General features: G+C 38.0%; 1 protein-coding gene across 4 annotated transcripts in view; it reads left to right on the top strand.

The window, feature by feature from the left end:
- The window catches only part of nhsl2 (NHS like 2), a 209,044-nt gene that overhangs the window by 124,640 nt on the left and 60,805 nt on the right, over positions 1–23,599 (top strand). For 3 of the 4 annotated variants that reach the window (XM_015385489.1, XM_015385490.1, XM_015385491.1), the window contains exon 2: positions 21,674–21,922. In XM_015385489.1, the coding sequence (XP_015240975.1) occupies positions 21,674–21,922 (249 nt within the window). Of the gene's footprint in view, positions 1–21,673; positions 21,923–22,140; positions 22,234–22,353; positions 22,375–23,599 lie in introns of those variants that run through there. The other variant, XM_015385492.1, reaches the window with a different exon arrangement.

The raw sequence follows: 23,599 nt of genomic DNA, 5'->3' as shown, positions 1-23,599 counted from the left end.
ACGGATGTGGGCTTTCTGTATAGTGAAACTCTGAGTACCTGCAGCCAAGCACTTTTAATTGTTTGTGAGGGTGCACTTGTGCATGTAAAGTTTATCCATAGGAAAAAAAAAGCTCAATAGTGGTTGTGGAGAGCTGGAGAGGCACACCCCCCAGAGCACTGAGTCCAGCGCCGGGAGACCCAAAGCCCCAGGCGCCCAAAGGGACCCCAAGAGCGAAGGCACCAAGGAGATCCTTTTCAAATTAATGAGCAGACTGAAGCCTCGGTAGTTCAGCGGTGATTCATCTATTAGCCTGTAGCCTATTTTCCTTGATTTACTTTGGGTCGGAAATTTCTGCACCGTTCAGCTGATGTGACGTCAAGTGCATTCTTGTTAAAGCGAACGATCAAAACTTTATATTCAAGAATGATTTTGGTGCTGTTCAGGAGTGACTGACATCCAGTTCAACTCAGACAACAATGGCAACTCAACATAAGGTGGAAAAAAAAAATGAGTGCAAGCGACGAGAAAGAGCAGAAGAGGGCTGCAGTTCTGAGTTTTGACCACAGGTGGCAGTATCATTAGAAAACTCCGGAATGCCTCTTCATAGCAAAATATTCATTTAACTTTATTTTTATTTCTCTCTGACCAATTCTCTTGAAACCATTTCAAGTAGCAACCAAAGATCACAGGGATTTGCACAAACACTAATTCATTTTTAAACTATTTTGAAAATCTGAAAATATCAGTGACCAACAAAAAAGGCTGCAAAGTAAAAGATAAAGAACATTTACTATATAATAAATCATGCGTACACTTCTTTAGTTATGTGGAAACTAATGGAAACTGCTGTATGATTGGAACAGCTCTTATTTAGTTATCTGATAATAGTTTGATCTTCTATCCACACCTGATATGGAAAAATGTTAGTGAGGAGGAGAGAAAAACAAGACGTTAAAATCAGCATATATTATACCTATTGAGTAGAATACTGAATGTTACACCCTTTATTCTGATACTGGCGTATACAAAAATCGTAGATATTGAATTGCTTTCTATAGTTTGTCAGGTAAATTGAAAATAACCAATAGTTGTAAGTAATTTTTCAGGAAATGCTTGGTGAAAATGATTAGTATTGAAGAATTGCTATTTGTTTGATGAAGTTATTTTAAAAGATTAATCCATGTTCAGTTAGGTTTAACTCGATTCCAGTCAAAATCCAGATTATGTCTAAAAAAGAGACGAAAATCTGGTAAAACAAATATTTTTCATACGTATTGGTGAAGATTCTCAGTCATCCAGGTCATAGTCATTCCAAAATAAAAAGAAAATTTAAAAACAATCAGCTGGGGTCAGAGGTTGTGTCAATGAAAGAAAAAAAAAATAATAATGCAGCTCATTAGGTCATCATGGAGCTCCATGGCAATTCACTGGAGCTATCTGCTTGGTGAGCAAAATGAGAAAAGGAAACAGATGGAGTGTTGCTTCCTTTTGAATTTTCCTGTGAGACAATAGCTGCTGAATGTTATATGGCTGAGGCAGCACACCCCTTCAGACCTAAAGGCTGTTTAGATTAGAGTGTTGGTCTGATTGGCGGCCTGTGCAGCATCACGGCAAGGAAAGGACAAACATGCTTCTACTGTGACGCTTGGTTCTGACTAAGAGCTGGGCTATAAGCAGAGTTGTGGATACGTGATCGGTCACCTTGCACCACTGAGGTTTGCTCTCAGATAAGGTGTTAAAGCTCTCTAGAAGGCTGGGAATGCAGCCGGCATGCCAGATCACATTGTAGGGTGATATAGCATTCACAAACACATTTAAGTTTTTTCTGCAGAAATCATGAATGCTTTCAAAGTAGAGTTAAACTCTAAAATAGCTTCTAGACGTGACCTACCTTTCTCTCAAACTGTTACTTTTGTCTGTGACAAAGCTTTTACTGTCTGTACTTTTATTATCCGTCTTTTAATCTGTGTTAAACTATAACAGTAAATCCCTGTATAGTACCCAGGCTATAGAGCTGCCATCACTCCCCTCGCAGCGCTTTAGCTTTGTGCGTCTCTGAAGGCCAAAATAAAAGCCGTAGCTCTGTCAGACAGTTGTTGCTGTTTGCAGCATTAAATATTCAAAGCATAACAAGTGTTTCAAAGCATGAAATGTTAAAGCTACGTCGTGTATATTGGCTGCACTCAGCAAAAAACAGCCCTGTGAATATGATATGGCAGTTTGTTTGCTCTATGAAGTGTTTTTCAGGAACTTGTCTCAGTGTGGTTTCAGAAGCGGCAGCGTCTGTAGGGAAACATGATTCCCTTCTTCTCCTGCCTTTTGAATCTTTCATTTGGAAACTTGTAGCGGGGACGTTTGCAGATGTGTTTTACAAGGTTGGGAGTCGACAGCTGTCCTGTGCATGCATGCATGCCTGCAGAACACCTTGGACCGTCTGTGTCCTGGTGTATGCATCAACTAGGACATGTGTATTACTGTAGGGGTCAGTGTGTGAGTGTGTGTGTGTAAGGTAGGGCGATAAAAGAAGATTGATAGCGTACAGCGGGACAAATGCGCTCCCACCTCAGCTGATGGGGTCAGCAGAACCATAGGACAGAGCCTTCATGAAGGAAACATAGGTCGATGTAGGCTGTTTTGGCGCTGGTTTTATAGATAAATGTGCCAAAGGCGCTGACCTTGAGAGATCTTTTACATAACATCCTTTTTTTCCCCCTTAAACATGTCCTGTTGAGCCATTTAGAAAAGTTGATTTAATACATATGCAAATTTTCTCTACTGAAAAAAAATCCGAAGTTAGGAACCCTAAGCATCCAGCATCAACGCATGCAACATAGATACAATATTACTGTAGCTGACCTTTGTTATTATTTCCTGTCTGGTTGCTGCATTTTCTCCCCCCCCACAGGACGACAAATATCTCTCAGGTGCAAAAACAGAAGTACACCAACTTTCCAACCTCTGGCAGACAATGCTGACTCAGCGCTGTGGGTAATGCCCAGTGATAGCGGCATTGTGTATGTGTATTATCAATCACCGTGATAGATAATCAGTGTCTATGTGTGTGTCTGTGTGGAGTTTGAACTTGAATTTACAGCCGAAGCAGGAACGGCGACAGGCAGGCTGTCACAGCAGGACAGATGGGAGTTTGTAAAAAGAACTGAATTTACAGCCGAGCTTTCTGACCGAGTCGGCAAATACTGTCATTGACTAATTTCTGGTGTTATAGGAAAAATCCTGGATGGAGCACAAGATTTTTTTTTCTTTTCTTCCTTTGCGGTTTCCCTTTTGTTTGCACCCACTGAAAATATAATAAAATATATGACGAATTTTATGCATTTTTCTTTTATTTATCTCTGAACGGACATTAAATCGCAAAGATGGACTTGTTATGGGGCCAATTTAATCTAGCCAGAAACTAAAAGTGTAACACACTGTGGTGTAAACTGTTGCAAACTCCACTTACTGGAAATATTGGTATTGGCTTCCTTGTTTTAAAAACTAAGTGTGCATTAACACCTACTAAATTTTGGCTGCTTTAAACACATCAGAGTTCATTCTATCCTCTAGTTGGTCTGGATTTTTGTGCAGATGTGAATAAAGACCAGCTGCTCTGGTGCAGAACAGTTGGTGTTGTTAACTTAAGGTATGAATACAAACCAGCAAAGGTTTGAACCAAATGCAGAGATCTTTTTTTATTTTTAATGTACCTGCTATGGCAACTTAGCAAGTCATGGTGCAGAATGCTGTTTCCCCTTACCTCTGATGTTTGGTTGATTTGTCCCATTGTTTCGGGCCGTTTGACTAAAACAAACACCAAGCGGACAACAAAGAGCCCTGCTCACTCGAAAAAGAGACTAATCAACTACATAATGATTGGTGCTTATCGGTGATCTTCATAATTACGTAAAATTCATCCGATTTTCCACTGCTGATTGACCGGTGGAAGTCTACTTGTTTATAAATGTTTTTCTATTTTCTTAATTGAAGGTTGTGTAGCATTTGTTATTATTATATAAATGGAGGGAGGAAAAGTAATAATGGCTAACGTAAAATTGGCAGCACACTTCAGGGATCGATTGGACTGTTGACCAAATAGTCTCTAACTGTGTCCTCCTGAATAACCCTGTATCTGTCCATCTCTAGTCTGGACAGCCTTGGACGACATCTTGATATGTTGTGGTCCTTCCAGGAGCTCTGAAACAGGCAGCAAAACAGTTGCAAAAATGTATCCTTAGAGTAGCTATGCATGATAATTAAATCGGAATAGTCTTGTTATACGACTGCAAAATCAAAGACACTTGACGTGTACCTTATTTAGAGTATAAGCTCTGGCATGATTGGTCAAATTTCTCTAAACTGACTCTACTTTTGTGGTAAAATGAGGACAGCAAACACATTAAGCAGACCAGAATGGATGTGTGGCAGGTTCTGAGAGCTTTTAATAATCAAGCTACAGTTGCTGCAACAGACCAGTTGTTTTCAATCGATTATACACGTTGATATACGGCTCACATCCTTCAGTTTGCCATATTCTAAATGATATGATCAGAACAAATGTTTATGCACACCGTTTATTAATAAGTCTAAACCTTTTTTATTCTGATCAAGGTGAATCCAATCCTAAGCTTATTCTGATTAATTAGCTGCTGTTTTTTTTTTTATGCAAAGAAAACTAGAGAAAAATGAATGGCGTTTATCAACCGGCATTCGTTGTTATCTTATTTTGATATCACACAACAGGTTATGACCATCTCCAGAGCATAGCAGGGAGAGGGAAGGGTTCTCGTCTGTCAGATCTATTAAATTTTTATCATTCAAGATGCTGCATGTGGTAAAATATTCATAGCAAGAGCCAATTTTTTTTTTTTTTTTTTTACTGAATCTGATGAATTTGTTTTAACCTTAAAGCGGGCTTTGTGCTCGCTAATTCGTGTAAAGTTGGCATGTTAGTAAGTTTTTGTGTCTAGATGTCTCCTTTGGAGCATCTTCTTCCAGCTTTTAGATCTGTCGATTAGGCGTTCCGTTGTTGACCTCATTTCAACCCAAATGAACTCAAGTGGTCTCTGAGAAGAGAGTTTTAGGGGGATAGGAAAAGGATTTAGTGGTTTGGAGATAAGTAGAGATAAAAGTTACATATGGGTCGGGCAGCTTGAATCCTAGAAGAAAGATGCTTGTTCGCAGCCAGAGGTGCCGCTGCTGAGAATAAATGACATCAAAGATTAAGAATCTTGCTTTGGGACAAGACTTTAAACTTGAAGGTCTGACAGCATGAAATCATCTCCTTATGGCGGGCTCTTGTAGCTGACGGAGCCTTAGGGAGGGTTGTGTCGATATGACAAGCAGTTCTCCATATTAAATCAGTTAAAGTGTTTGAAATTCTGTTTGTTCCTAATATATTTCTGCTACTTCAAACAGTTTGGATTTGCTTAATTTAAGTCCTTTTTTCCATCGGTTTTTTCCGTCCTAAAAGGACTGTTTTTATAGAAGGTCATTTAATGCTCTGCTTCTTTGTACAATGTGGCTACTTTTATTTTTTATGAGAGTTTTCATGATAAATAAAATGTTAACATACACTGGAGCAGTTATAAATGCCCTCAAAACATCAGATCTAGTGGGATAAATACAACCAGCTATTCCTGTTAACATGAGAGCAAAACAGAACAAATAAACAACATGTCAGTACAGTTTTCTTAGATCAATTAGCTTAGGGCTGGAGCAATTAAATAGATTTATCGTGATCAATTTATTATTGAGATAATCGTCAAATTATTTAGAAATCGTTTAATCGTTAACTGGAGCATTTTAAAAAAGTATTTTTAGTTTGGAAAAGGTATGAAATGCATTATTACATAATTTCATATGGAGTTTACATTTTCCTTTCCCCTTTTTTCACTCAATGTGCTGACACATAAACAAAACAAATTACAAAAACAAGACAACTTTACATAACAAACACAAAAAAAGCAACAATAATAGAAGTTTTTTCCTTTTCCCGCTCACTATCAGTTCCCTCCTTCTTTTTTTCTCTTCCCTTTCTTCGTTTCCCTTCCTCCTTCTTTAAGATATAGTGGAGGATGTTCTTTTTCTGGGTGGATCATCACAAAAAGTGGTCCTCCTAGTTGTTAAGCATTTTGGTGATATCTTTACGTAAGGCCGTCCTACGTGCTCGTCCCCATTTTCACTTACCTGTGGTGAGTTTGACGTGGTGTAAGTATTGCAAATCTTTTTTTGGAATGTAAGCCTGCATCAGTGAAGTAAACAGTTATTTTTAAACAGAGCGTGCACGAGGAGAATGGGCTTGTGCACGCTCTCGCACGTGTTTAATAGGCTGATGAAGATTCTCAGTCATCCAGGTCATAGTCATTCCGTAAAAGTTCAAAAAAATTCCACTGGACTTGGTTTTCAAGATTTGAAGATGTTTCGCCACCTCTCCAGGAAGCTTTCTCAATTAAAATTATTATTATTTTTTTTTTTATGGATTTTTTTTTACTTTTATGGAGTGTTTAATAGGCGTTCTCTCTCAGGAGTGGGTACAAGGTTGTGCATGTGCATTTCTTTTTTTTAAAGTGGAGAGGGCGGGTCTTTTCAAAATTTGTGAAAATCCTCCACTATATCTTTAAGAAAGACAAGAAAAATAAAGTCCTTATATTAATAAATTATAGCTTTAAAAATATTTGTGTCTTTTCCTGACACTTTTTTTTTATTCAGGATAAATCAAAACTCTGATTTAACTAACTGATTTAACTCCACAAAATAATGGAGCAACAGTTATTGGCAAATGTCTTTTTTTTTTTTTATCAATTACGGTAATAGGTTCTTTCTTGTTTTCTTCATTATTTCCCTAATTTAAACTTTTGTGTTTGTGTTAACTTAAAATAATTTAAACATGGACTTTCTTTTTCCTTACAGTTTAAAAATATACCTTAAAAAAGTTTACCAAATGGTTAAAATAAGAGAGAATTCTGTTCAACCAACCAGTTGTTTTGGAGGCATACCTTCAGAACCCTTTTATGTCATAAAACCTTAAATGTGAAATGCTTTCTAAACTCGTAGGGAAGTTCAACTAACACCAATAGTATTAGTAAACTGCCACCGTGAAGTACAGAGTAAAACACAGTCTGGATGCCACTGGCTCCGTCCTTATCTGAAAGAAAACTGTGAGTACAAAAAGGGAAGATAAGTAGACTAAAATTAGATGAGTGAAGTAAAAAAAGATGTACAAAATGTTCCCAAGACAGAAATGTAGACATTTTAGCACTAAGGCTTCAGTGATTAAATGACTTGTTAAGCTGGAAAAAAAAGCCTAATTGGGAAGCCGGTGCTTTCCAGAAAGGGGGGGGGGGCATCTCCTTTCTTAAATAAAATCTTAAAAATCATCCCCCTCCTTAAATGACCATCCTCCATAACAACCCCTGTGACATTTATTAGTACATTACTGAATGTGTAAAATTGTCACTATATAAATTAACAGTAATGGCAATGATATTGCCCTTTCAACATTTGGCTCAGGAGTAGCCTGAGCAAAATAAATAAAATCAAAGAAGTGTCCTACCATTACATTGGAGCTGATACTAGTGGGTAATTTGATCCCTGCATTTGTCCCTTACTATGTAGGGGCAGTGATAGCCATGCCAGTCCAGGGACTGACTGCAGTTCTACTGAAAGGTGCCTTGGTGAAGGTCAATGACTGGCCTACCTGACATGTGACAAAAATACCATGCATATTGCTTTAAGTTAATAGATTATATTAATTAGGCTTTGTATGCTTTCCGGACTTTTTTTTTTTACAACTAGACTACTGGTGGGAACTCCATCTGTTTACCTTGATCTGCATAATCAGCTACAGGGCATTTTAATCTTTACACTCAAACTTTTCTGTGCAGAAATCTTATTCATGTGAAGTTAGCCTGGATGTCCTGCAGCGGTACTGTTTGCTTAAGGGTAAAAATGTAATGCATTATTAATAGAGATGGGATCTACATTTTTACTACTGTTAGCAATGTCTGAAATGAGTTTGAGGGTAGTACCAGTTATCATCTGATCAGTCTTTACCTTTCCGAGGGCATTCTGCTACAGCTTTCCTTCCAGATGTACAGTAGATGTAGTTGGTTCTGTAGGCTCTGTAGAAAGTGGTGAGGGTTGTAAAGGAAAAGCTTACTTTATGTGCTCTCCTTAAAGGGTATATCCTCTGATCCTGTATCCTCCTTTCTGCTAAAGTGGCGGATCTGTGATACTGTGGGCCTGTTTCTGTTTCAAAGATTCTGGAGGACTGTGCTGAGCTGCCTGACCTCTTGACCTTTGAAATGGACTGGGACTGGAAACAGTTCACTGTTGCATCTTTCAAATGGGTTAACATCTCATATGTCAGTCACATTACTTGGTTTTATATTCAATAGAAAATCTGGGATGAAAACTAAAAAAGAAAAGGACATATGAAGTAACCCAGCATTTGAAATTTGAATGGGGAAGGATGTTTTTGCCTCAAATGTGTCAGACATTATTTCTGATATTTAGCACCGCTGTTTGTTTAAATATCAGTAGCAATAGTTGGGGATGTTTTCAAAGTCCAGTCTTAGATGATTTTCTATGTCTAAATAAAAACATCTTAACATTACAAGGTTAGATAAATATTTGTTTTCATTTTCCTAGGCTGGGAAACAGAAGCCTGTGCTAAACCGGTTATAATAAAACTGGGATGAGGGAGAAATTTATAGGGAGATACTGATAGCTGGATAAAGCAGGTCTGGGTAATTTATTAAAGGGCACAGCAACACAGCTCATCTTTCCTCTAGAAGTCTGATACAAGTAGCAGAAGATGAGTTTTGGTACAATTTCAATTTATAGCAGGCTTTTAACAACAGCCACCTCTCTTTCTTTCCCTTTCTTTTTAAACGCCCCCCCCAAAAGGATTCTGTACCCATGAGAGTTGGTTTAGGCTTTAGGTTGAATGTTTTTATTTGACAGAAATATTAATTGTAAAAAAAATTAGCTTAGTGTAATAAACTGCCTGTTCATCCCCAGAATTGTAATAAATAGATTGACATTTGCATGGAGTTCAACATTCCCAATACAAAACCCACTTATTGCCATGTAGTGTTTCCAAAATCTCAGTCATCGTGTCAACTTCCTTGCTAAACTCATTGGGCTAGATCTTAAAAAAAAATTTAAATAAGAAGTGCTAAAATGAAAAAAAAAAAAGTGTTTAAAGTTATCTACAGAGATGGCATGGGCAAAATATAAGACGTGCAAACTGGACCCACCCCATCTTGTTCCGGGTTATAGCAGCCTGATCCATTAGCCAACCTGCCTCCATGCAGAGCACATTCCGCTTTTCAACAACCACCTGCATTTATTATTGTTTTTCTAATTTTATCTTTAAATACATCACTGGTAACAAAAAAAGCTAATTTTAAGTGTTTTATGCAAAGCTTCCATACTGATGAGCTGTTGTTGGTACTAGCATACAGTATACATATAGACATTGTATAAATACATACATTCACCAGAGGTAGATAGTAACTAGTTACTTTGACTCAGCTACATTTACTTGAGCAACTTTTCGAGAAAAATGTACTTTTAGTTTCACAGCTTTGTATTTTTTTACTTTTAAGTCAGATTATAGTGGAAATGTCACCTTATGATCAGTCATTCACTGATCAGAGCAGATCATCAGAGCATGAATACTGACACTAATATAACAAAGTCCCGTCGATGGTGAAATGGTTTTGTAAAAGCGAAATTAGGCTTTCCAATTTTAAAGAAAACACAAAACCAACTTTATAATATCAAAAGACAAGACTTCTTTTTATTTTATCTTGAGCCTGGTTTGTGGTAGATACCAGTTTGATGTGCTGGATTGCAACAAGGTAGCAAAAAAATATCTGTTAAGCTTTATTAGACAAAAAACCCTTAAAGTTTAGAGGAACTAGAGTCTGACGCATCAGCACATTAAGGTTAGTTTGATAAGTCATGCAGTGCATTAAAGTGAAGCGCTTAGTCACTAACACAGGTGTGTGCCTGCGTGTGAATTGCAGTAGATTTTAGCTGTATCCATAGTAACAATGCCAGAGTAACAGCGAGGAACTATCACTTCTATAAATACTAGTTATTCCTTTTCTTAGCAGGATTTGGTTTTGATTCAAGCGGTCTCTCTGTTCCACGCCGCCCTGCTTTGAGTCACATCGACACGTCTGCTCGTCTAGCTAACCATCTCAATCAAAGTGGCGGGAATATCTGTGTCAGTAATTAGCATAAAATTGGATCTTTGTTGCTGTTGGGAAACATGGATGAACTCATCCAGCAAATACACAAAACAAACTCCTCCTGCAGGGAAGGCTGGAAACATTTTGTGTGATTTGCTCTGGCGCCTGCTAACTGAACAAACACACACACTAACACATATGTTCTAGACTAAAAATAACTGTCAGTCTAGATGATAAAATCTGTGTATCATGACACCTTATTCCCAGCTTAAAGAAACATCCTTGATGTTCTTAACACAAACATACCACCCGTCCTCAACTTTACATCTAGATCTATAACTTCTCCCACAAAATAAGTGAAAATATAAGGCAGAGAATGAGGGACAAAGAAAGAGTTGTAGAAACAGAAGGAAGAATTATTGACAATTCTCAATGAAATGAGGCAATAAGGCATGATGAAGGGTGAGAGATAGAGAGGCAGGAAAGAGATGAGTGACAGAAGGCAGACAGACTGTCATTATACATTGTTTTCCAGCGTCTAAACTGTGAACACAAAGCTGTATCTCTATATGCAGCAAGGGAAGGGATGCGTATTTAATGAGCGCAGAATTTTCTCTTCGCTCTCTGTCTGTGTTGCTTTTCTCATTCAGATTTTATGTTACACAAAATTTAGAGAAAGGTCTGTTTCGTTTTCATCATACTGGAGAATATTCTTTTTTTTCCAGCTTTTATTGTCATTACACTGTCACAAGTACAGACAACCAAACTAACATTGTGCGGGGAGCAGTGTGGGGTTAAGGGTCTTTGTTCAGGGAATCAGAAGGGCAGTCTGTTGGAGTGGGGCTTGAACGCTTCGCCACTGCCATTAGACCGCTAAATGTTATTTAAAATGAGTTATAAAAATAAAAAAAGAAGTGAAAAACTGAATGTTAGAACTGTAAATATTCAGTTCATATGTTTACATAATTACTTTCCATCACAATGTTTTTTATCACTGCTGCTTAAAGGCTGCACTTTAAAAAATGAAATAATTTAGCTGTTCTTAACGAAATTTCTTTTTGTTTAAACTTGTGTATAGAAAATAAAATCTAAGTCTAAGTGTAACTCAGAACCTCTTGATTCCAAGCAAAATGTCCTTACCACTAGGCTGCCACACTGGAAAAAAATCGAAATCTAGATAAGTCATTTTGTTCTTAAAATAAATGCATTTGTTCTTGGATTGAGGAGGAAAAAGAGACATTTTGCCAATGGAACAAGACAATTCACACTTAAAATAAGAAAACACAATTCAATTGTCTTATTTCAAGTGCATATTATCTAAATATCTTATTTTAAGAGTAAAAATACTCATTCCATTGGCAAACTATCTCATTTACCTACTCAAATTAAGGGGAAATACACCTAATTTAAGAAATTTGTACTTATTTCTAGATCGTTTTTCAAGTGTACTCCCTGTAACTTCCACACGTTTGTTGAATCCTCTGCATAACTTTTACAAAAATGCGATTCTTTTTGACTATGGGTTTTTGTCCCCCTGATCCTTAAGGCTGGATTTGGGCCTAACTAAAGATGTTCTCAGTCTATTTGCATAAAAAAATCAACACCATTTATGTGCAGGTAGTTCATTATACACTGATGAACTATCACATCTCGCATACATTAAACTGCTTTACTATATGCAAGTTTTGTGTGCTCAGTCTGTAAGATGAAACATCCCTTGTTTTCAGACTTGAATCTCCACAGACATCACAACCATTCCTTTAAAAATAGAAACACTGTTTGTTACTCCATATTTAATTCCAATTATGTATTTACCTTAACAAAAAAACCCCAACATATTTGAATCTGCTGTGCTTTCCTGGTAACTAACTGATGTATTTTAAGACAGCTAGTTGCTAAAATGATAGAAAAATAGATAAATAGAAAAATAAATATTATTTGGCATATGTTATTAATGAATGTAATCTGTTATTTTTCTCAGAACCTGAACATTTGAGCTCATTTTGCTCTTTACTTATTGCATTTGTTTGTGTTTTATACAAAACTGCCTTTTGAGGGCAGCACTGAGCTGTGTAAAGTGAACCATTGCCTGCAAACTGCTACATGAATCCTGAAATCTCTGAATGAATTAAAAAGGAATAAAATATGAGACAAAAACCCTATAAAGAGCCAACTTTATAGGGTTTTCTCTTCATGTTTTCACTTATACTAAATCTGACATTTTTGATTAGTTCCAACAGCAATGGGTTCATTAATTAACAACTTTCAAGTTGTATCGCCACATAGAGGCGTCGGCTTCACTTTGGACTGTCTTTAAGATGTTTAAATCTTCTATCTTATTTGAAAAATGCAAATTATACTTTAGTTGCTTAAAGATAGAATCTAATGAGAACTAAAGAGAACATTGATTTTCAAATAAATAATATATCTTATCAAATAATTAACAGCAATGTGAAAAGCATGCACTGAATGAAATAATCAGTATTCACAAGGGGTGGTGGTCGTTTAAAAAGAAAATATATTTACATACAATTTGTATTCCTGCTGTTTTGGCCCAATTTTCTTAGTTGAAAATAAATGGTCTTCTAACATATAAAGTTATATAACACAGCTTTACTTTAGGTTGCTTGGTAGGATTTAGATCCAAGAGCTGTGAAGGCTGTTAAAAAGTGGTTGAAATTGTAGCTTTGTTAGAACAGATTGATGTTAAAGACCATTATCCTGCACAAATACCCAATGATGATACATTTTCACATTTTGAATGAAATTTTACAAAGACTTTTAAGGAGAAATAAGCCATTAGCATCACGGCTACCCCCTCATACCTAATAGCAGTCATTAGCTCCTGTCCCACTTATTTTTTGTTTAGTTCAGATCAAACCTGCCCATCTTTTTCCACAGTAGCATCTTCTGGCTCTAACAACAGTATGACATGTGTACAATATGCAAAATGTCACTTTTTCTTATTTTGCAGAGTAGAATGCATTTTTTTTTTTCCAAGAAAGGAATTGCTAATGGAGAATTGAAGTTTTTCTCCAAAGTATATAAGTATTAACTAAGCTTTTGAAATGCACCAATTAACTGAAATGCATATCACAATTCTAGCTTGACACGTGCTCAGTACTTTATTACCTTTTCTTCCATCATGGCAGAAATTATCTTGATTTCTCTGTTTACTTCCTCTTTTATAAGCGGAAAACAAGGCTGTGAATCCTTGGGGTTTTTGGCTCCTTAATTGCTTCCTTAGACTGCAGGCCCCCTAGGTTTCTCAGACAAAGCCGACAAGCTGAGTCATGAAAACTGGTAAACGATGCCCCTACATATAGCCACCATTGTGACTCATATACTCTGAAGTGCCCAAATGCCACTGTGCACTTTTTTTAGTTCCCTTTTTCTGCGATAAGTTTGCTGTTTCCGGACTTAGTTGCTGTAATTTGGAAGAATACTGAAACCTGAGGTAATGGAGATTAAATCCATCTGAATATGAGTTCATTTCTAATCGAAGTGTTTTGGGTAAATGAATAATCCCTTATTGCCACCATTTACAGCTTGACATTATTGATACTTGACCCCCTCAATTACGTGGCCCTCAATGTAATACATTTTGGCTCATCAAGTTGGTTAGAGCCAATTAAGCTGATAGTTTTGCAGGGAGCCTTATTATCTACACTGACCTTTGCTGCGACTTGGTCATAATGAGGCAGCTTTTTAAACCTGGTTTCTGGAGATAACACCCAGAAGAACTGCAAACGCTCCGTTCAAGAGTCAGCTTAGTCCGTAAATCAGGTTTACAGCTCAACTGTTTCTAGCTGGGAGTAAACACAATGTATACACACGCACACTTACACAATCATGAAGATTGTTTGAGCCAGTTTTGCGGTCAGCAGTGACAGCATTATTTAGGACAGGCATAAATGAGCCTGCCGAGTACTGGACTAATGCTAACAGAGACTTAAAAGCCTGTCATTCACAAAAACACACAAACACACTGTGTATAGTGGTACAGTGTTTGCTAACAACTACACCAGATTTCCACATAAATGCGTGAAAGATACACAAATCTATTTTTTTATGGTGCATCTGTAGAAGTATGCAGCAGAATGATGAGACACAGATGATGGATATCTTGTGTTTACCCATTAATCTCTGTGTGTTTGTGAGTATGCAGTGTTAACAGCTTGTCTAAATCTTCGTTGCCCCCACCAACACCCCAATGCGTACAGAAGGGAGTAAATTAGAATAAGCCTGGAGAGAAAAACAACTTTGTGGTTTGCAAACATATCCACCCACACACACAAACATATATAAGCATTAGGACCTTGTAAAAGTGGGTGTGCATGGATGTGTGTGGCCGGTTTATAATCAGCAAACAGGACATTTGGAGCAGTTTAGATCTGCATCTTTCTAGTATTCTGTAACTCTCAATAAACATATGAAACCAACGAGTGGATAGCTTCATTTAAAGGTGTATCTTCTTTCTCCTGTACATTGCAAATACCTTAATTTTCGGACTATTAGCCGCACCTGAATACATATAAGCCGCAGAAGCTAAATTGCATAATTTGTTCATATACAAGCCGCACCGGACTATAAGTCGCAGGCTTTTTATCTTTAACACAAACTGTCTTGCGCTCTCAATGTCCGTCTTTCTCGCTGTCGTTCTGTCTCGTACCACTCGCGGTAGAAGTCTGCTTCCGGAGGACCTCTGCATTCCTGCGCGCACGGCTACCGTACTTGCGTGCTGAAGCAAATGTGACGTCGAAAAATGGGGATAAAGTCGCAGCCTATAGTCCGAGAATTATGGTATACACTGCAAAAATTTAAATCTTAATAAGTAATTTATTTTCTAAAAATAATAGCATTTTTTCTTTGATTGAGGAGGTAAGTGAAACACTACCAGTGGAACAAGACAATTTACATTTAAAATAAGAAAAAAAATACTCTTATTCTGATTAAAGTCAGAATTCAGAGAAAAAAGTCAGAATTCTGACTTTAATCACAGAATTCTGACTTTAATCACAGAATTCTGACTTTTTTCTCAGAATTCTGAGAAAAAAGTCAGAATTCTGAGATTAAAGTCAGAATTCTGAGAAAAAAGTCAGAATTCTGAGAATAAAGTCAGAATTCTGAGAAAAAGTCAGAATTCTGAGATTAAAGTCAGAATTCTGAGAAAAAAGTCAGAATTCTGAGATTAAAGTCAGAATTCTGAGAATTCCCATACTATACTGAAATAATAAAAAAAAAAAAATCAGTTAACTTTTTTTTTTTTTTTCCAGTGGCCCTAATCCTCTTCCGTATGACATTGTCGCATGGCATAGACAATTCACGTCTGCAGTTTGAAGAACACCTGCTTGCTTCTGATGATTTCCTTTAGCTAACCAATGAGTGTTGGCGTTATATGACTCATCCAATTACACTAGTTTCACTAAATGTGGATGGCGCCAATGATCTGCATTGGATGGCGCACATGAAGTGAAATAAATTTTTAGAAACATTAAACCGAAACCAAGAGTAATGAGTAACGTTTTTTTTAAAAATGTAAGGAATAGAAAGTAAAGATACTTTTGTGAAAATGTAATGAGTCAAAATTATGAATAAAAATAGGTTATGGCGTAAAGTATAGATACATAAAAAGTGTACTTAAGTAACCAAGTATTTTTACTTCGTTACTTGACACCTCTGCATCATTGCCAGATTAAGTAAAACATTAGCAAGTTTAGCTAGCTTTCATGAAACAACTGGTTAGATGAAGGTTTTTTTTCCTCATTAGCCCTTGTTTCAGAAGCAAAGGATGAACTTTTATAAATCTTTCTCAGAAATAATGCTGTAAACTGTTGTGAATTATCTTATTTGAGTGACGGCTACTAAAACTGTCCGATTTCCTGTGATCACCAGTCGTCAAATGGGCATAATCATAATCTCCTATGGAAAAATTAAGGCTATTATGAGTTATAAATCCTTAAGTTTGTGTACATTTTTAGTTCAGTTGTAGGTTTCTTTTCAGTCTTGTATCAATTCATCTCTTTATTCTTTACAGTACAAAAACTAAATATGTGTTCTAAAATTAAAAGACCAACCCTCTGTAACACTCAACTGTTCTTTTTATGAAAGGTCTTGACATTGGTGGAAAGGCTGAATTCAACTTGCTCATATTAGGCTGTTAATCTCTTCTTCTCTTCTGAGGTAGTCACAACCTATAACTACTATAAGGATGAAAAACAGCAACAGCAGATTACAAAGTTAGGTTGATCTAATAGGAACAAGTAACTAGCAGCTTCCTCGAAATGTAGTGGAGTAGAAAGTTATAAGTACCGCCCCAAAAAATGACTAAAGTGAAGTAAAGATACTAAAAAAATGCACTTAAGTACAGTAATCAAGTAAATATACTTTGTTACTGTCCACCACTGGTAGCAATGTTATACGAAGGTAAAACAGCTGTAGAAGCCTTAGTTTGCAAAGAGCATAGCTGCAGTTCATCATCCTCCAGGGTCAGTCTGAGAATTTAAAAGCTCAGCAGAATACAATGCTTACACGTTTAGGTTTGAGAACTCAAGTTTGCTTATATATAAAGAACTCAAGGTATTTACAAAGCCTGGATAAGGAGCGTTACATAAAGCTCAGCCCTTTATAAGTCCCCTTCGGGGAACCTTCACAAGACCAAAAAGATCAGGGTAACCTTGCCTAGGTAATGCTGTTTTAACCCACACATTTCTGATTCCTCAAATGAATCAGAACTGTGTGAAATGTTACTTTCACATTATTTCAATGTTTTATGACATGAAAGAACTAAGTGATCCATAATAGGCTTGTTTATTGCAAATCTGAAGGGGTCACATTTTCGTAACATCTCACTAAAAGAGCTGCTTTTTAGCTGAATGATTGTGGTTTTCAAATAAGGCTGACTTGAAAGACTGTGAAAAACCTTGATAGATAGACGACGACTCTTTGTGTTAAGTGAAGAGTGAGAAATCCTCAGCATACTGTGACAGCAACAGCGTGTCTCAGAGGCCTAGCAGGGGATCAGGTAGTTAACACATGTATTCTCCCTTTGGATTTACTATTTACAGTAATGTGAACCACATTTTTAGAAGCTCCTGAGGCCTGTTGGACTCCAGCACGCTGTCTCATCCATCTTGCAAGCGTGTATGAGCACACCCACCACCACTGGATCACACATTTAACTTTTTAAATCCCCACAGGTTTAAACAGTTTGTGCTTGAAGGTATTAGTAAGTTATTCAGGGTGGCGCTGTTTGTGAAAACAAAATGTAAGAGCACACACCAAATGACACTTAGAAAGCATTTATGGTGAAAGAAATGAGAGGACATCAAGTGAATGTAGTTCATTAATAGATCCATGCTTGGATACTGAGAAACTATCAGATTGATTTTGCTGCAGAGTATGTAGCTCTCTCTTTAGCTATTAATTAGCACTATATTTATAACTTATTCATCTCCCTATATAAAAAGCAGCTTACCTGGTAGAAATATGCACTTCAAGAAAATTTCTTTTAGGGATGATGTGCTTTATTTTTATTACCTAAACGTTTGATGTGAAGTGCTGCAGAAGGAGGAGGCTAAGTGTTTCTTTAACGCTCAAGGGTTATGTGCTTAAGAGAATGAGTTTTGCATTTGGCTTCATTAAAAGACAGACAGTAAATATTTTAAATATTTAATTTTTAAAGGTTTTAAACAAAAAAAAACAAATGCCCAAAAAATTTTATGTTTTGAAGAAATGTGGCACACTTTGTGCAACACTCATCTGGGTCATTTAAGCTGGTTAATGTTACAGATTTCCTTTAGGTTTGAACAGATTTAACTGTATTTTTAGAGGCTTTACCTGTTGAAAAATAAAAAGTTGTGGCTCTAAATGCTGCTGTAAGTTATAATCCGATTCCTCTGCCTCAAAATTGGAATCCAATCACATGGTGAAAGTGTAAAACTGCCTCATTAAAATAAATTAAAACTTGTTATATACCCCAACGGTCATATATTCAGACCCATGTGCTGGCCTCAGTACTTAGCTCTATTATACTTTCCTTTTTTTTGGGTCTTTGTTCTTCTCTTTGTCATCAATATGTGGTTATTTGATGAAATGCTATAGATCAGTCATTCTTGGGCATTTTTCTTTACATTTCCATGACTCTCGCTTTACTATGATCTTGGTTGGTAGCACAGAGGCTCTTTGGGATTTACCTGAGATGCAAATTATATAAATGGGCTAGTGAAATGCTAGCCTCGTGAGACCATCCTGATCTCGCGAGCTTTCAAGGTTTCACTCGCAGATCAGTCTGGCTACTCTCTGTTAAAGAAAATTTGGAGCCGTTCACCAAACGAACGTCCAATCAGCGTTGGCTTTGAGGTGGTTTGAGGTGTGACGCAACGAGAAGCGCGACAGTTAGGTCTAAAGAACATGGCAGCTTCAGCCGATGAAACTAGCGTTAGTGTGGCTATCGAGCAAGTTTTATCGGAATTAGAGAGTATTTCTTCACTGAAAGAAGAGCAAAACACTGCTCTGGAGGCTTTTCTCAGAGGAAAATAGGTTTTTGATCTTCTCCCGACTGGTTTCGGCAAGAGTTTGATCTATCAATTGGCTCCTCTTCGTCGTCGCTCTGTTAGTACGTCATATGCTTCGTTGATCTGATTGGTTTATTTGGCCCGTCTATCACCAACATAGGCCAATCAGGTAACCAGTATTTTCGCCCCTTCCCAAAATTACTTCAACGGAAGGTTTCCAGATGGATATGCGGGGAAATCCATTTGGCGGAGTCAGGTTAGTGAAATGATGTCTGTCACCTCAAACAAAACCAGATCAATTGGTGGCCCTCTGTTTGACCAAAACCTAGCTTGGTGAGTAACCAGACTCCATATTGCAGATACAAGGCTTCTAGCTGTTTTCAGCTGGCTACAGTACAGAGCTCCCAAGGAAAAAGGGGTCTTTTCACAGTCCCTACATGCCAATTATGTTGTTAACCTTCCTGCAATTCCACACAAGCATGTAGCAACAGTGGAAAGGAAAACTTCCCCTTAACAGGAAGAAAACTTCAGCTGACCCAGGCTCTGTGTAGAAGGTCTTCTGCTGCAACACACTGTTGGTTTAAGGATTGTTTGTAGATATTGTAGATATCCACATTACAAAGAGTTTAGAAACTTTATATTCTTAGAATATTTCCAAACTATCCAACTGGCAGCAACTCTCCTACAAACTCCCAGAACTTGACTGAATACTGAGGCTGTTTAAATGCATGTCGAAGTTCCAGGCAAGCTGAACCAGTTAACGAAGCGCTCATGTGGTATGGTGGGGCATTGGACGTCTTCTATTTTGGCTCCTCCCCCAAGTGAAGCAAGCCTCAATATTTGCCTCACTGAAATGCCCCCTCCATTACTCAACACACGCCTCGAAGCCTCATCTCATGACATCACTACTATTCTTTTATTTGTTTTTTATATGAAAAAAGCTCAAAGGTTTTTCTTAACAAGGAAGTCTTAATGGCAGCATGTTGGTGAAACACCTTCTTACCCGTTTTTAATCCACAAAGAACCTTGAAGTGCTGATTATTCAGATTTTTTCAGTTCTACTCAAGAGCTTTTTAGCCTTCTACTCCCCTCTTTTTGGATGTCTGCACTGATTTTCTTCTATTGTTACACACGGATAAATGTCAGGAGGAAGCAATGCAAAAAAGAGTGCAGTTGATTTACCTAAAAAGAACATATTTAAATCAGGGGACCTTATTTTCACTGTTCTCCTCTGAAACTGAAGCTACCTGACATCTACTGCACCATAAACAGCAACTCTGTCTGGTGGAAGTTGATTGTGTGAAAGCCGATTAGGAAAATGATTTCTGTAGCTCAGAGGGTGAAATTGTGATTCCACACTCAGTGACTTTTGTGAGAGAAGATGTCTGCCTTAGACCAAACAAGACATGACAGCTACCAGCAGATTTACTTAAGAATGTGGCATTTTACAGGGATCATGGGTTTTCCTTTACAACTTACCTGTCGACCTTTTTCTCAGGAAGAAGTTCAAGTACGTATTTATGTCTGGATGGGTGGAGGTTAAAAGGGGAGAGCTTATGATGCAGAGGCTTTTATTTTTCACCTAAGAGCATTATTACAGATATTTTAGAATCATCTTACCTACACTGGTAGATCACAATAGACTTTCTTCTGTCTAAATAGAGTTTAATGCAGCCACATTTTATTTGCATTTCTTCAATATACCAGGTTAAACACAGCAAGCATCCAAACAGTTTTCTATGATTTTCCAGTTGATCCTAAACAGATTTGCAAACCTTTATTTTTATGAGACCAACTTGTAAAAACCTAAGCTTTAAGTCTACAGTAATCTGCACATCTGTCGCCTACAAAAAGTCTGACTTGATTAAAATATTTCATTGTTATTTTGCTTGTTAAGCAGATTTAAAGCAAATGTTTTCAGTCTCATTGTTTGTACACCACTGCCTGGAATGGGATACGGCTGAAAAAAGGTTTAGTTACAGTTATTTAAAAGGCTGTCAACCTAAGTGATAAAAGTGGACTTAATCAAACTTAGAATATAGTTTGATTAAATAATATTTGGATGTGGCAGATATGCTTCTAGGCTTGTGTGAACTTCAGGTAACCCCTGAAGAAGAGCGTCTGTCTCTGTCTGTGAAAAGTCTTGCTGTTCCCTTTGAAATCTTTGGGAGTCATCTTCTATCAGTGACTGAATGTGTCAAGTGTTAAGTAATTCATGCCAGTCTCATTCATTTCTATAATATATTTCTATGTGCAATTGAATCGAATTATATATTTTCCATCACAGGTGTGAGACCATTTTTTTTTATTTCCTTTTGTAAATATAAATCCCATAATGTTGGTACTCCTCCCACTATAGAATCTCTTCTCTTTCTACTCTTGATCTCCTTTCTCTCCCACTGCCAGTTATTCATGTTTGCCTGTTTCTTCTATCCTCTCATCCTGCTCTGGCCTGATGTATCCTTCTCCTCATCCCCTCCCTTCATTTCCCTCTATCTTCTTCCAGCTTCTTTCCTCGGCTAATTAAGTGATCCTCTCTGATTCCTCTCCAAATCCGTTCTGTAGTTTTCTCCCCCTCTCTCCTCCCCCTTGCCTTAAACGTTTATGGAGTTTTTAATTACAGATTCCCTCCTTCGTCCTTTGCTACCTTTCCTCATTCCTAGAACCTTGTTTTCCCTGACAACAGATAGGGTTGTGTAATCTACGTCTCTTGGTATTAGTTATGCAAATCATGCATTTTTATTTACATGTGTTCTTTTTTCTCCACCCCACCCTTTCTCCTCTTTCTCTTCACCCATTTTCTTCTTTTATCTATCTCTTTATCCTCCTTCCTTTTTTTGCCCCCACTTTTCCCACAATGATCTACCCTCCTCTTCATCTCCCTTTCACTTCTGCCCTCCCTCATCCCTCCATCCTTCTATCGTCCCCTCTCAATATCCCTCTCTCTCTCCCCTCGCTCCCTTCCTCCCCCAGCCACCAGCGGTCTCGAGGCAGAGAGCGGAAGGCGCGGTGGCAGCAGCAGCATCAGCAGCCACGGCGACGGTAACCACGGCAGTGGCGGCGGAGGCAGCAGCAGCAGTGGAGGCTGCGGCGGCGGCAGCGCGGCCCATTTCAGGTCTCCATGGCAACAGAGCGTGAACGTGTTCGGCTCGTGGAGCAGGCCAGAATGTGTCGAGGAGCTGCACCAGCAGGCGCAACTCAACCTCCAGAGCCTGCTGCAAGGTAAGGATGCAGGAGAGGCGAGGATGGGCGTGCGGACCGATGGAGGAGATGAGTGGAGTAGGAGGGTGTGTGTTTGGGGGGTGTGTGAGGTTGTGTGCTGTGTTTTGAGTGGGTGGGAGAGGCTTTGAGGCAGGGGCGGATGGCAGAGTGTTTACATGGACTCTTCTGATATGGGTGTGTGATGGCCACCTTGAACATGCTTGTGTGTGTTTGGATGCAGATATGCAGCCGGTAGACGACTGCATGTTATTTTCTCTCTTTACCATGTGGCTACAGCGCACTGCTGGGTCTGTATGTGTGTTGCCTCGAACGTAAGTCGAATTCACCTTGCAGGCTTGTTTTTAATCACCCTGCTCTGTGATTTAACTCTTAATGTGACTGATTGGTCGATCGTGTCTCTTTGACACATGTTTTCGTTTTCTGAAATCAAGCCTGATCGGTTCTGGAAATGGGTAAATGTCATTTTAATATTCAAATCATATTTATGTGAGATGCTTCTCAGCTGCTCTGTGTATATGTGTCTGTGTATGCTTGTGCATGTTCCTCCTCTTCAATGAATCAAAGCTTTCTATTTGGATACAGGTACATCCTGCTTCTTTAATCATTCCCATTCTAACCAGTACTGTATGTGCTCTCACATGTACTTCTGATGTGACTCATGCTCTATTTGCCTTCCATTATTGTAATTGCTGGTGGATGTGAACTGAATGGACTTAAGGGAGGTAAAAAAAAAAAAGCATCAAGATAACCTTTAACACCTAAGGGAGTCTATAAATGAATGAGTGAACCAACTCGTTAATTAATCACAGCTCCATTGTAGGGAATATGTATCTTCAGTCAGGTGCTTTAAAGAAATGTGGTCTGTACCAACATTAACAGTCGGCTTTGAGGTTTTACTAAGTAAGATGATAGTGCGTCACCGATGGCTAATTCTGGCCAATCCAAAAAAAGGAGAACAAAAAATATATATATATAATGTCTGCAGAAGCAAGACTTTCAAAAGGATGAACACAACGCTTGAAGTCTTTCCCCATCTTCAACATCCCAGCTATTCTAGGGATTTTATGTGATAGGCCAGCAGATTTGGGGGGGCTCGGGGGGACTGTAATCCCCACCTCATAAGTTATCACAAGACAACATACCCATGCCCACACCTATGGGCATCTAAAGGTGACAAATGAACAATAGAGTCGTGTTTTTGGCCTGTGGAGGAACTTAGAGTACCTGGAGTGAATCCAGGGATGCACTGGGAGATTATGCAAAATCCAAAAACAATTAGAACAATGCTTCCAGCTGCGCCACATTGGAGCCTGATATGTTCTTGAAAAATAGACAGAAAATATGAATTTTCACTAATGTAAGATTAGATTAGATGGAGAGGATGTGTAAAAGATCATCAGGCATGGTACTGTGCTACACAAAAATGTTCGCATTTACAAAATATTTCTGATTTCCATTTGGTATTTACAGTCTTGATAAAAATGAATTACATGAAGATAACCTGAAGAAAACCATGGTTTTAATTATTACGGAGAAAAAGCTACCCCAACCAAGCTGTGGCTGCAACTAAAAGTAATTGGCCCCATGTTGAATCATATGCTACGTTCACACCGGATGCATCAGGTGCATCAGTAGCAGCGAGATTACATGCAAAGTCAAGGCACAGCAACAGGTCCC

This window comes from Cyprinodon variegatus, unplaced genomic scaffold, assembly GCF_000732505.1.
Source record: "Cyprinodon variegatus isolate N-32 unplaced genomic scaffold, C_variegatus-1.0 Scaffold341, whole genome shotgun sequence".
Classification (NCBI taxonomy): Eukaryota; Metazoa; Chordata; class Actinopteri; order Cyprinodontiformes; family Cyprinodontidae; genus Cyprinodon; species Cyprinodon variegatus.
This window is presented reverse-complemented; position numbering and strand designations above follow the sequence as displayed.